General features: G+C 48.2%; 1 protein-coding gene across 1 annotated transcript; it reads right to left on the bottom strand.

Annotated features, from left to right (window-relative positions):
* Positions 1–2,366: 2,366 nt before the first annotated feature.
* On the bottom strand, positions 2,367–7,512 carry LOC136587751 (uncharacterized). Its single transcript, XM_066586510.1, has 2 exons — positions 5,487–7,512; positions 2,367–4,149 (listed from the first exon to the last, which is right to left on the bottom strand). Exons 1-2 carry the CDS (start codon positions 6,541–6,543, stop codon positions 2,561–2,563), a joined length of 2,646 nt encoding a protein of 881 aa, XP_066442607.1. The 5' UTR covers positions 6,544–7,512; the 3' UTR covers positions 2,367–2,560.
* Between the last annotated feature and the right edge of the window lie 5,812 nt (positions 7,513–13,324).

The raw sequence follows: 13,324 nt of genomic DNA, 5'->3' as shown, positions 1-13,324 counted from the left end.
GGAGGCATTGGGAGCGGGAGCTCAGTTCCTGCTCCTGCCCCCCCCCCCCCCCCCCCGCAGATGAGGACGACGTATACTGGCTCGGCGTGAAAACCGAGCCGATATACGTTCGTGTGAATGCACCCTAAAGGCCAATTTGGTATGGCTCCTGAGACTGCATGCTCGATTGGCTTCCTACATTGACGAGACAGCTCTACCAGCCATATCTGGAGCCCTCAAGGATTCAACAGAGGATAATATCACTGGGGGAATAAATCAGTGAAGTTATTAATAGGTCTCCTGCAGGCAAAACTTCAGGCCAAGACGGGTTCACCCCCAGGTTCTTCAAAATAGGAGCGAGATTTCCTCCTGAGAATTTTAAAGGCCACATTCAATCAAGTATCCCGATCCTCTCCTCTACACCATTCCTTTATGGCACACATTACAGTACTTCCCAAGCCTTGGGAAGACCCATCGCTATCTGCGAGCCATTGTCCAATATTATGTAAATAAACCTTTTTCAAGAGTTGTTAACCAATAGACTGGGACCCCTTCTCCCTGCCATCATCCATAATGATCAAGTAGACTTCATTAAGGGAGAGATGAGGGCCAATACCAGTAAGCCTCTTCTCGTTAAGCAAAGCTAAAACTCTAAACACCCCATTTTGCCTCTTTGCGAAGTACACAGACAAGGCCTTTGATCACTTACATTGGGGCTTTCAGGTCCTCTTGAAAAATTTGGCTTAGGCCCCAAGTTATTAACTAAGATCCTAGCCTTGTATGGTCATCCGTCAGCATAGATTCGCATCAATGGTCTCCTGTCTGGATCATTCCTCACTCTTGTATGCTATTGTAATGGAATATCTGACGGTGGCATTAAGGAAAAACCCTGATGTGAATGGTTTACCGATCAGCTCTCAACCGTGTAAGGTAGCACTATAAGAGGATGGCCTCTTAATGTATACGTCTCAGCCTCGGATGTCTCTTTTTAGCAGTTCTTCGTAAATTCACAAGATTTAGCCATTTGAGCCGTTCTAAAATAATTATTGGTAAATGTATTCCTATCCACCATAAAGGTTTTACATCTGATACATCAATTTGACTTTAAAATTAACAATAATCCCTTCTCCAATATTTAGGGGTGAATATATCTACAGATTTATCGTCCCTATACCAACTGAACTATATTCCCCTGTTAGAATAGCTGTTTAGGTCTTGCAATGCCCATGCCAAGAGAATGTCCCGTTTTTTAAGCAGATTCCAGAGGCATTCTGAAGGCGTGTGGGGAAGGGGAGTGAAGAGAATTGACTAGGTGACTCAACTTCTAGACATTGACCTGACCCAATACTCTTACAGAAATACTGACCAGATAGCTTAACAAGCACTTCTCTAGACTAGTTAAGAAGCAGTGGGTTGGCTTAGAGGAAACGTTGACCTGGCCCCATATTCATGCATTACCGTGGGTACTCCCTAAAGATAGGTCCCCCTTCAGGTCTCACTCCTCTGTTAGCTACCTGTCTAAATACTTGGGATACATTTACCATTAAAGGAGACCTTCCAATTTGAATAGGCGCTCTGGCCCCTCTTCTATAATCCAACTGTTCCCCCTGGAAAGAATTAACGCATTCCTATGCCAGCAAGAGCCAGAAGATATCAGCTTGTGTAACAACTGCCAGCAGCTCTACCTGTTCTCTACACTTCAGGCTACTTACCATGACTTGTCCTAGAGTGGTCCTGCCCAAGCACCACCTCCAGGACTTGCCAACTACAACTCTGACCCCAATTGAAGACTTTTTAGTAGACAAATTCTCCCACTGAGGCCAGTTTCACATAGGCGTTTGCTATATTCCCGTGAGAAAAACATCGCAGTGACATTGCAGTTTTACAGGCTCACCAATCCCAAGAATCCTTTGGAGTGCCCAGGTTCTGACATAAATGGGCTCCAGACATCTAAGAGAAGACCATTTGGAGCCACTAGTGATTACAAATAATGCCTTAGAACTTACTGATATTGCATATACAGGCCATGTGCGCCTGCCTGTACAGGTGGGGTAATAAGTTTCCCCCTCCCAGATATCCTCTTACAGCTGAACACATCAAGTTACTACTTCAGGCAGTATTCACACACACAAAAAAAACAACACACGCATGTGTTCAACAATACATGCGGTTTTTAATTGCAATTGAAAACTGAAAAACAAAACAAAAACACACCATGTGTGAAGGACACGGATTACTTACCGGTAGTCCCTTTTCCAGGAGTCATCACGACGGCCCCATTACATATGGAGGTTGCCCTCTGACCCAGGTAGGGACAGGAAGAGTTTAAAAGCACCTCCCTTTCCACCCATGCTTCAGTGACTTATAAATCATTACGGTGGACAATGTTTACTAAACCAAATTTTACCTTTATTCGGTCATATTTACATTTGAAGAACATAAATTATTCTTAAAGGGGAGGGAACTATGGGCCGTCGTGATGACTCCTGGAAAAGGGACTACCGGTAAGTAATCCGTGTCCTTCCAGAGCGTCATCCCGACGGCCCCATTACATATGGAGTATACCAAATTATACGTGGCCCTAGGGTGGGACTACTGCCTGAAGGACTTTACGTCCGTAACTCAGGTCTTTGTCCGACTGGACGTTAACCCTGTAATGTCGGGTAAATGTATGTATACTCGACCAGGTCGCCGCCTTGCAGATCTGCTCGGCAGACGCCTGGCCTTTTTCTGCCCAAGAGGAGGAAAGAGAGCGAGTGGAGTGAGCTCTAATTTTTCCCGGAGGGTCGAGACCCCTGGCTTTATATGCCTCTTGGATGGCGGTCTTGATCCACCTCGCGATGGTGCTCTTAGTTGCCGTCTTTCCTTTTGCCGGCCCCTGAAATTGAATGAAGAGGTTATTATTTTTACGGAAAGAGCGGGTGGCCTCTAGGTACGCTAGAACAGCTCTCCTAACGTCTAGGTTATGAAATTCTCTCTCTTTCTCGTTACGGGGATTTTGACAGAAGGAGGGCAGAGTGATCGTCTGCTCCCTATGAAATTTTGACACTACCTTCGGAAGGAAGGCTGGGTCTAGTTTGAAGGTAATCCTGTCGTCTTGTATTACCATGTATGGTTCAATACATTGTAATGCTTGCAATTCCCCTATTCTCCGAGCCGATGTTATGGCAACTAAAAGGGTAACTTTTAGTGTGAGCAGCCTCAAGGAGAGTTGTGAGAGGGGTTCGAAGGGGGATTGGCAAAAGCTAGTTAAGACTATATTTAGGTCCCAGGTAGGAAAGGTTTCTCTAACAAAGGGTCGAAGCCGTTCTGCCCCTTTGAGAAACCTACGCACCCAGCGGTGTTCTGCCAAGGGAAAATCTAGATAGGACCCTAGTGCTGCTGTATGGACTTTAAGGGTTCTAGGACTAAGGCCTTTTTCTAGGCCTGCCTGCAAAAATTCCAGGATTACGGGAATGTCAATTCCTGGGATTTTCCCTGGCTCTATTTTACAGAACTCTGTGAATTTTTTCCATATCCTATCGTAGATGGCTATCGTGATAGGTTTACGGCTTTTTGTTAGGGTAGTAATTACATTATGGGAGAGTCCCTTCCCACGCAGTATCATGCTTTCAGCATCCATGCTGCTAGCTTCAATTTCTCGACCCCTGGGTATGTTAGTGGGCCCTGGAGGAGAAGATCTTCTACGGCTGGTAGTAGGAATGGACCCTGGATCGCCAAGGCTTTTAGCAGGGGATACCAGGGCCTTTTGTCCCACATAGGGGCAACTAGTATGACTGACGCCCGGCTGGTTTGGATTTTCCTGAGGGTGCGGGGGATCAGTGGGAAGGGAGGAAAGGCGTAGGCTAGGTCCATGTCCCAGCTTTGGGACAGGGCGTCTACCCCGCGTGGATTGTCTCTGGGGTTCAGCGAGTAAAAGTCCTGGCACTTTGAATTTCTCTTCGTGGCGAACAGGTCTATCTGCGGTTCTCCCCACTGGCAGATTAGTTGGTCGAAGACTCGCTGATTCAGTCCCCATTCTCCTGGATGGATGCTCTGTCTGCTCAGGAAGTCGGCAGCGACGTTTGTGGACCCTTTTAAGTGGATCGCTGAGAGGGACAGCACGTTGGATTCCGCCCAGCGGAGTATCTCTGTTGCCAGTCGTTGCAGGTGCGGGTGTCGCGTTCCCCCCTGGTGACGAACAAATGACAGAGCTGTCATATTATCGGTTAGGATTTTGACATGCCTTCCTTTTATAAGGGGTTCTGCCGCCTGAAGGGCTTCCCAGATTGCCCTTAGTTCTCTGAAATTGGATGAGCGTTTAGCTACTTGGGGGTCCCAAATCCCCTGTAGATTTTGGTCGGCTACTTGGGCTCCCCATCCCGTTTTGCTGGCATCTGTTGTGATGGGTACGGTAGATTCTTGTGACCAAGAGGTACCTTTGCTTAGGTTCCTCTGTGAGGTCCACCAGCGTAGGGACTCTTTGACTCGGACGGACAGGCTCACCTTCTTATCCAGGGATGTCTGCCGTTTGTCCCAGTTGGCAAGGATAAATCCTTGTAATTGCCGGGTATGGGCCTGTGCCCATGGGACTATCTGAATGCAAGCCGTCAGGATGCCCAGCACCTTCATTGTTTCTCTAATGGAAACCGCCGTAGCCTGACAGAAGGATTTTACTCTTTGGGTGAGGTCTTCCTTCCTAGATGATGGAAGCCGGGATTCCTGGATGTGGGAGTCTAGTAATACTCCCAGGTACACCTTTTGTGTACCAGGGTTCAAGTCGGACTTCTGCTTGTTAACTATCCACCCTAAACTGTTTAGGGTGGATAAGACCATGGATAGGTCTATACGCATGGTCTTCTCCGTCCTTGACACCAACAAAAAGTCATCCAGATACGGAAATATGCGGATCTGATTCCGCCTGAAGTAGGCTACCATCTCTATAACGATTTTCGTGAATACCCGAGGGGCGGTGGAGATTCCGAATGGAAGGGCCGTGAATTGGTAATGTTGGATCTTGTCTCCCTCCCGCAGAGCAAACCTCAGGTACTTGTGATGGACTGCCGTTATTGGGACATGGTAATATGCATCTTTAAGATCTATGGTGCACATTACACTATCTCGATCTATTAGTGGGACGATGGATCTTACTGTTTCCATCTTGAATTTTTTGTACGAGATAAATTGATTTAGGGCTTTAAGATTAAATATAGTCCTAATGGAACCATTCGGTTTTTTTATTAGAAATAGGGGGGAATAGAATCCCTCACCCCTTTCATAATCGGGGACTTGTGTAATGACCCCTAGGTCCTTAAGTTCCTGAACGCCTTTTATGAGGTTCCCTTGTTCCTGTAGGGACCCCGGGGAGGTTATAAGGAATCTCCTAGGGGGTAGCGAGTGGAATTCAATTTGGTACCCTGCTTCGATTATTCGGAGTACCCAGGGGTTAGACGTTACCCCTTGCCACTGGCTTAGATAGCCCGCTAATCTACCCCCTGTTTGTTCAGGGGAGGGTTGGACTTCCTTACCCCGACCTCCCTTGGGGTACGACCATCTTCCAGTCTTCCCTTTCCCTTTAACTTCGGGAGGAGGCTGGCGCATCCTCTTCGGGAAGGATGGTTTCCTGAAAGGTTGTCTGTCAGGCAGGGTTTTACTCTTGTCGCCGACTTTTTCCAGGATTTTGTCCAGGACGGGCCCAAACATATATTCCCCTTGGAAGGGGATGGCGCAGAGCTTATTTTTGGATGTAATGTCTGCGGCCCAAGTCTTCAGCCATAGTGCCCTTCTCGCTGAGTTGCTGAGGACTCCGGTTTTTGCCCCGTATCTTACCGTCTCCGCTGATGCGTCAGCCAGGAAGGCGGTAGCCATTTTTAAGAGGGGGAGACAGCTGGCCAACTCCTCTCTGGGGGCCCGATCCTTTATGGAGGCTTCTAGCCTGTTTAGCCAGAGCGCCATGGATCTAGCCACTGAGGTTGAGGCTATGTTAGCCTCGATGGTGAGGGATGTTGCCTCCCAGGCTTTCTTCATTAATCCGTCGATTTTTTTATCCATCGGATCGGATAGCTGGGAGGTGTCCTCGAAGGGCAAGAGGGTCTTCTTGGCCACTTTTGCGATCTGGATGTCCACCTTGGGGGTTTCCCTGTACAGGCGGACGTCCTCGGTAGCGAATGCGAGCCGGTTTCGGATCTCTTTTGGAACAGTGATCCTTTTTTCCGGTTCCTGCCATTCATCTATGATCACTTGCTGCAGCGTCTGGTTGACTGGGAACATGATCTTTCTTCTAGATCGGAGGCCGCCAAACATCTCATCCTGGATTGTTCTCGGCGGGTTATCTTCCTCAATTTGCATTGTTTCCCTCACCGCCTTGATGAGGTGCGCAATGTCGTTTGATGAGAAGTAATATTTCTTCTCGTCTTCTATGGGAACCGGTGGGTCCTCTAATTCCCCTTCGGATAGGAGCTCCAGCGATTCACCGGAGATCGAACTCGCCGACTCGGTCTGTCTAGGTCTTTTAGGGACCCGTGACGGACCTGGCTGGGCCTGGGGAAGGGACGCCATGGAAGCCTGCAGCTCTTCCCTTATCATGCAGCGGATATCGGATTTGAATGCTGCTTTCTCCTCTGCGAGAATTTTCCCCGTGCATCTGTGAAGGCAGAGCAATTCACTGTTATAGCAGTGCAAGCGTTGGATTCAGGAGCATTACTTGCGGTAATACACTCACTCCTCGCATAGGGGTTTTTTATAGCTCTCCTCGAGCCTTTTGTTGCAGAGGACGCATTTTTTCGATTTTTTCCTCGGGTCCATTTTCTTTGGACCCTCCTTATCCATCTACCCATGAAAGTGGGGGAGAGGGGAGACAAGAAAGGGAACATATATGCATCCGCTGTACAAGTGACCACTTGCGCATGTTTTGGCGTATAGCCTACTTACAGTTGGTAGGGTGTCAATCTCTCCCTCACGTGCTGAGCTGTCGCGGGTAGACATACTCACATACACTTGTCTGGCAGTCAGCAGGAACCTCCATGGAGTTTAGCCTGCTTTTATGGGGAGGATTTTCAAATTTGGCGCCATTTCCGGGTTTTTGCCGGTAGCCACGCCCCCTACGTTGTGCGCGTGACGTCACCACGCCGGATGACGTCACCGCTATGCGCCCGAGGTCCAGGGAGGCCGCCGCTGCCGTTCCCCTGCCAGGAGGAACTATCCCATCACAGCAGCGGCGGCCCGAACATGCGATCCGCGCGAGGGAGACCAGCGCTACTGGGCGACTGACGGCTCCGTCGGCAGCGCAGGTCGGGGATGCAGGGACTCTTGAGTGTGCGGCCCCGACCTCTACCCCTCCAGGGGGGCCGCACAGCGTGCGGTAAGTATTTCTTTGCGGTAAGTCTTCTTGCCTCCGCAGCTTCCTATCTCCTGCAGCTCTGGAGCTGCTCCTCTGTCCCACCGTAGGGACAGGAAGACACTGAAGCATGGGTGGAAAGGGAGGTGCTTTTAAACTCTTCCTGTCCCTACCTGGGTCAGAGGGCAACCTCCATATGTAATGGGGCCGTCGGGATGACGCTCTGGAATAAAGGCTTAATGGGTGAGACTAAGCTCATTCACACGAGCGTATGCATGTAACATTCATATTCACTGCTTTCTAACAACCCCACCACCCTTCTCTAGACTTTCATGGGCTATTTTGGTTCATAATTATGGACCTAAATAGGACAGGCAGTGATTTATTTTAATGCGTGTAAAACACACCAATTAATTTGATGAATATTTAGTCTGTATAAAAATGCAGACTGATTACACGCTCATGCATATGAGACTTGAAAAAGGAGTTTTCCCAGCACTAAACTATTAACCGATCCTTAAGTTGGGACAACAGTTCAATCCTGGGAAAGCCCTTTACGGCTCCTGCACATTGGTAAGAGAGATCGTGCCACGATTCAGTCCGATATCGTTCTTGCAAACCTAAAAACCCCTGGATGCAAGTTTTTTACATGAAGACAGCCTTGCATCACTGCAGGGGTTCCCTTCATCCCATTGTTGTCAATGGGGCTGCAGCAGCGATCTCCAGACACTGCTGTGACAGCAGCTGCAGGGGATTCCTTCATCCCCACAGGGAGTCCCCTTACCACTGACAGCAGTGAATCCCCTGCAACAGCGGTCACAGTAGGAGATCGTGACCTCTTCCCATTGCCTTCAATGGGGCCAGCACGGCTGCTGTCAGCCCCATTTGAAACAATGGGTGAGATCACAGAAAGATAGGACATGCTGCAATTTTCTCTTTTCATGTATCATCATCGAGTACAAAACCATTGAAATTCATTGTTTCATAATCATGCATTCAGGATCCTAGGAAAGCCAGCTAATCCCAACACAAGTAGCTTTCCAAGACACAAACTAGGAAACAACCAGAAGCCCCTTCAGTAATACACCGCAGTAATTAAGAGTCAGTGATGACATAGCTGGTTACCAGGTGGAAGCTCTAGCTGGTGACTACATCCTAGATACCATGTATGCTCTCACCCAGTCAGTGCCACTCACACCCCTCCGGTAACCAGGCTCTGCTCACCTACCTGGGTACATTACAGTCATACATCTTTGCAGCCAGAAGGGGGGAAAAAACAACTAAGTATGAAGAGCAGCTGCAACTGTATATAAGATCTTACAGGAGACTCATGTTCCAGCAGCCTTGAGCCCCACAAACAAGACAAGTTCCTTCTCCTCTCAAAGTTCTCTGACTTGTGGCTGCCTCTATATAACCACCTGTGGCAGGTAATCAGGTTAACCTGCGGCTGCCTGGAGAGGCTTCTGCTGTAGTTTAATGTGGTCGTGGTCTGTTTAGTCAGACCGCGTGCAGTTTTTTCGGTAGGGTCTTTCATGTAATTTTGAATCGCAACTCAACCGCGCCATCTGTGCCTGGGCTCATACGAGCGGGTTAGATTTATTTTCCTGCACATTGGCACACCCAAAGACCCCATAGAAGTCAATGGGGATTCAGAAATGCACGCCAAATATGTCTTGTTGCCGCAAGAATTACAGTAGAATACGCTGATGCAAACTCAAAGAATCATAGTTCATTCCGCAAATACTCATACGCTCGTGTGAAGGGTACCTAAGGGCTTATTCAGATGACCGTATATCAGCCGCGTATTTACGCCGGCCTATATACGGCGTCCCTCTCTGCAGGGGGAGGAGGCTGGAAGAGCCGAGAGCAGTGCTCTGAGCTCCCGCCCCCTCTCCGCCAACTCTCCCCCCCCCCTCTCCGCCCCTCTGCACTATTTGCAACGAGGGGAGGCGGGACGGGGGCAGAGCTAATTCCAGAAACCTTAGCCCCGCCCCATCCTGCCTCCTCTCATTGCAAATAGTGCCGAGGGGCGGAGAGGGGGCAGGAGCTCAGAGCACTGCTCCTGGCTCTTCCAGCCTCCTCCCCCTGCAGAGAGAGACGCTGTATATCGGCCGGCGTGAATACCTGGCCGATATACGGTCGTCTGAATAAGCCCTAAGGCTGGCTTCGCGCGGACATAAGCGTATTTACACGTGAGTTTGCAGGATGGGCATTGTGTTCTTGCACGCCTCTGTGCGTATTGCACTGAATTTTTTGAGCGAGCATGCCCTGCTTATTTGCGCAAACAAAAAAAACATACAAGCACACCCCCATTGATTTAATTTATAGTTGCTATTTTTGAGCGCAGTATGCATGAAAGTGGAATATGCAGTTTGTTTGCACACGAAATCTGCGCACAAAAATTTCACTCATGTGAATGAGGAAATTGAAATCAATGGATTCTATAGTCTACGTTTTTAATTGCGCACAAATACGCCCATGGGAAGAGGGCTGCGTTCAGATAGCAGGCTTGAGTTAGGCTGCCCTCACACATGAACGCGGCAAAGCGCCACGTTTTTTACTTTCGCAAATTTCAGCGCACCCCATCATTGTAATGGGTGATGAGGTGCGCTAAATGGACAAATATAGAGCAGACTCTTCAAAAATCGTGGTGCTGGAAAGCGCCATCCAGCGCCGTGATGGGACACATGTCTGTGAGGCCCTATTAATTTAAACAGGAGCGGTATACCGTGGTGTGCGCGAGTGGCCTTACAATTAAAAAAGGACATCAAAGGGCAGTCCCTATCGAAAAAACTGCAGGCGGTCTTACAATAACAGGCCACAACCACAGTGAACACAACGGATCCTGCCAAAACCGCAGGTGATTTTTCAGGTGAGGTTTTTGATTTGGCTCCAACGCTGTCATCCGAATACGACCCAACTGCATCTATAACCGCACTACAGCAGAAGCCTCTCCAGGCAGCCGCAGGTTAACCTGATTACCTGCCGCAGGTGCTTATATAGAGGCAACCAGAAGGCAGAGGACTTCTAAGTAGGAAGGAGCCTTGTCTTGTTGGTGGGGGGCTCCCGGAATGGCTTGTACCCAGCTGTAGAGGGACTCTTCATACTTAGTTTCTATCTTGTGGGGTTTCTTTAACCCCTTGAGTGGCGGGTTTCCTACCACCCTGTCGTGCCCACCAGGGCAGGTTTTTTAAAATGGTCTAATCATTGAATTTCAACTAATTTTGCAGTTGCGTCTCAAGAGCCATAACTTTTTCATTTTTCCATTGACATGGCCGTATAAGGGCTTGTTTTTTGAGGGCCAAGTTGTGATTTTTTTTAAACATGGGGGAGGAAAAGAAGAAATGGGGAAAAAAGAAAAAAAGGGACCATGTCATTAAGGGGTTAAATAATGTATTAACTTCCTTCTCTGGGTCATTACGACACATGGATACCACATGTGTGATTGTATTTTTGATTTTTTTTACAAAGTAAAGGGAGACAAGTGTTTTTAGTATTATTTTTTTATAATTTTTTACCTTTTTTTTTTGTCCCTTTAGGGAACTTCCACAGGGACCCATCAGGACCCCTGATCACATTCCGGGGGGTCCGATGGTGACAGCCCTTTACATGCTGCAGTGACAGCCCTTTACATGCTGCAGTCACATAGACTGCAGCATGTAAAGGGTTAACACAGCAGAGATCGGAGGTTTTCTCTGATCTCTGCTGTAAGAGCTAGTACCTAGCTGTCCTCTCACAGCCAAGCACCAAGCTCTCCCTGCCACAGAGACCATCGGCTTGCTTCTGACAAGCCGATGGTCTCTATGGCAACTTGTAAACAAAGCAGGACATTGCCGACATGTCGGCAATATCTTCTGCTGGTTTTTCAAAGCCCTTGCTTTGTTCTCTGTGGGTCTGTGCAGGCAGAGCACACTGTCACAGCTTGAGGCATTGTGCTCTGCAGCTCCCATAGTGATACATAGCCCGGAAATCTTCCGGGCTATGTTGCTATGAGCTGTGAAGCTCCTCCCGGAAAATTTCCGGGCGTGCCACTCAAGGGGTTAAACCAACGGGTGCTAGTCTCTGCATATGGCGTGCCCATATACGCCCGTGTGAAGGTGGGCTTCAGGGTGAGTTCCTGCATTGCGTATATGTTGCAGAATGTCAACTACAGAATTTGCACTGAAATTCTGCAGCCAATTTTGGTATGGTGTTAGTCCAGCTTCATGCGGGCGGATCTGTGCGCAATACGCAGAGAATAGAGCCATTGACTTCAGTGGGTTTGTTTTTTTAACTTCCATATTTTGTGTGCATTTCAGTCGCACTGACAAAATAAATACATGTTCTATTTTTGTGTATTTGCCCATGAAAGTCGACGGGGTGTGAGCAAATGTGCGTGCTATACGGAAGGACATGCGTGAAACCCTGCATAACTGCTGAGCATAAAGGAACCCATCGCGAAGGCATTAATACACATTTGCCATTTCAACGGCTGTGCCTTTATAAATACAAAAGGTGCAAATACGCCAATGTGTAGAAAAAAATATATTCCGCAAAAACCGCTGCGCCCGTGTGAAGCCGGCCTTACTGAATGTTTGCTTCATTACAGGGGTGAAAGTCTGCAGCCGGTTCTTGGAATACCGGGGCAGCAGTCACACAGACAACAGTTACACACAAATTCTGCCTGTTTTTGAGAAAATTAGCCCATTCGTTTGCATAGGTTCATTAATATGCGTAACTATTTATTTTTGTAGCTCAGCCCAATTTTCCAAGTTTGCAAACCTGCATGTCCCATTTTCATGTGAGTCTCGCACAAGATTAGGACGCGCAATACGTGGTGTTCGTGGGCCGTGCGATGCTAGTTCTGCCGAGACTCTCGGTATATTCACGGGTTATCTGTCATGGTTGCGAATGCCGTGTAAGTGGTTTTACAGCAGATCTGTAGTTTTAATGGGCAACATTTGTGCCAGTCATGAAACAGCAGAAATCGTGGTAAAACCGCATGCAGAGAGAACGGCAGCATGAATGTTACCTGTGCATGCAGCCATAAGGCCGGAATCGAACCCTGTGCCCCCCGCGTGTCTGTCTGGAAGTCTTCTTTCCGCTATGCAGATGTGCCGGCTGCCACACGTGCGCAGTGCAGAGTTGCGCTGGTGATTAAGTGGATCCTCTGCGACTTGCCACAGGACGGACGGCTTCCTTTGACTGCAATGGAAGCCGTCTGTGCAAGGCTCGCACTACAACAGGACATGTTGCGATTTTTATTTTTGTATTTACTTTATTTATTTATTTTTTAACCCCAGCGAGCGGAAAATCGCAGTTGATTTCCACTTGTGGACATGGAAAACCTTTTTTCATAGCATGTCCTATGGGGAGTATTTGCTGCGGGAACCGGAGGCGAACACTCGCTCCAAATCTGCAAAGTGTGAGTATTGTCTTCAGCCGCCTCTTCACATGGTGGAATCGCCACAACAGTTTCTGTAGGAATCCCGTGGGGACCACGTGGTTAATTGATGTGGTTTTGGCCACGTTTTTAAAAGCGGAACCACAGAGAAATTAAACCCTTCTATTTCAAGGGCCGAATTCCACAGTAGAAATAGACGCGCTGCGAGTGTAGAATCTGCAGTGTCCTTCAAAAATGAGGATTCGGTGGGAAAGATTGTGGCACCGTGCAAAGGCGAGTTCTAAAATCTCCACGTGGCTTGTACTGCTGGCGGAAATTCCAGAGTGTATGCGGCACGCAGTCGGCCTGGTGGCCGCCTTGCGGCACGTTCACACGGCAGAATTCAAATTGGAATTGACCATGTGAACTATGTCTCTAAAAATTCACGGCAAGACTACGTGTCTTTGCATGGTGGTTGTGGCAGGTCCGCGTGCTTATTTATATATGTCACCCAGTTTTAACATCTACCTGGTATCCCCATAAAAGCTGTACTTAAAGTCAGCACATTTATGGGAACTGATAAATGGCGTAAAAAACAAAAATATGCCTTTCTTTCCTAGCACAAATACAGAAAAACAAGATCTCAGTGGCTGCATATCTTATCACCA

Source organism: Eleutherodactylus coqui, chromosome 13 (genome assembly GCF_035609145.1).
Source record: "Eleutherodactylus coqui strain aEleCoq1 chromosome 13, aEleCoq1.hap1, whole genome shotgun sequence".
NCBI classification, from domain to species: domain Eukaryota; kingdom Metazoa; phylum Chordata; class Amphibia; order Anura; family Eleutherodactylidae; genus Eleutherodactylus; species Eleutherodactylus coqui.
The sequence above is the reverse complement of the archived record's forward strand: the minus strand, read 5'-3'. Positions and strand labels throughout refer to the sequence as shown.

Excerpts from the sequence above, each read along its gene's own strand:
- LOC136587751 (XM_066586510.1), bottom strand. The coding sequence starts at position 6,543 with ATGATAAGGGAAGAGCTGCAGGCTTCCATGGCGTCCCTTCCCCAGGCC. Across the intron at positions 4,150-5,486 it reads GTACCCCAAGGGAGGTCGGG|GGGGGAACGCGACACCCGCA; the intron begins GTAAGGAAGTCC and ends GTTCGTCACCAG.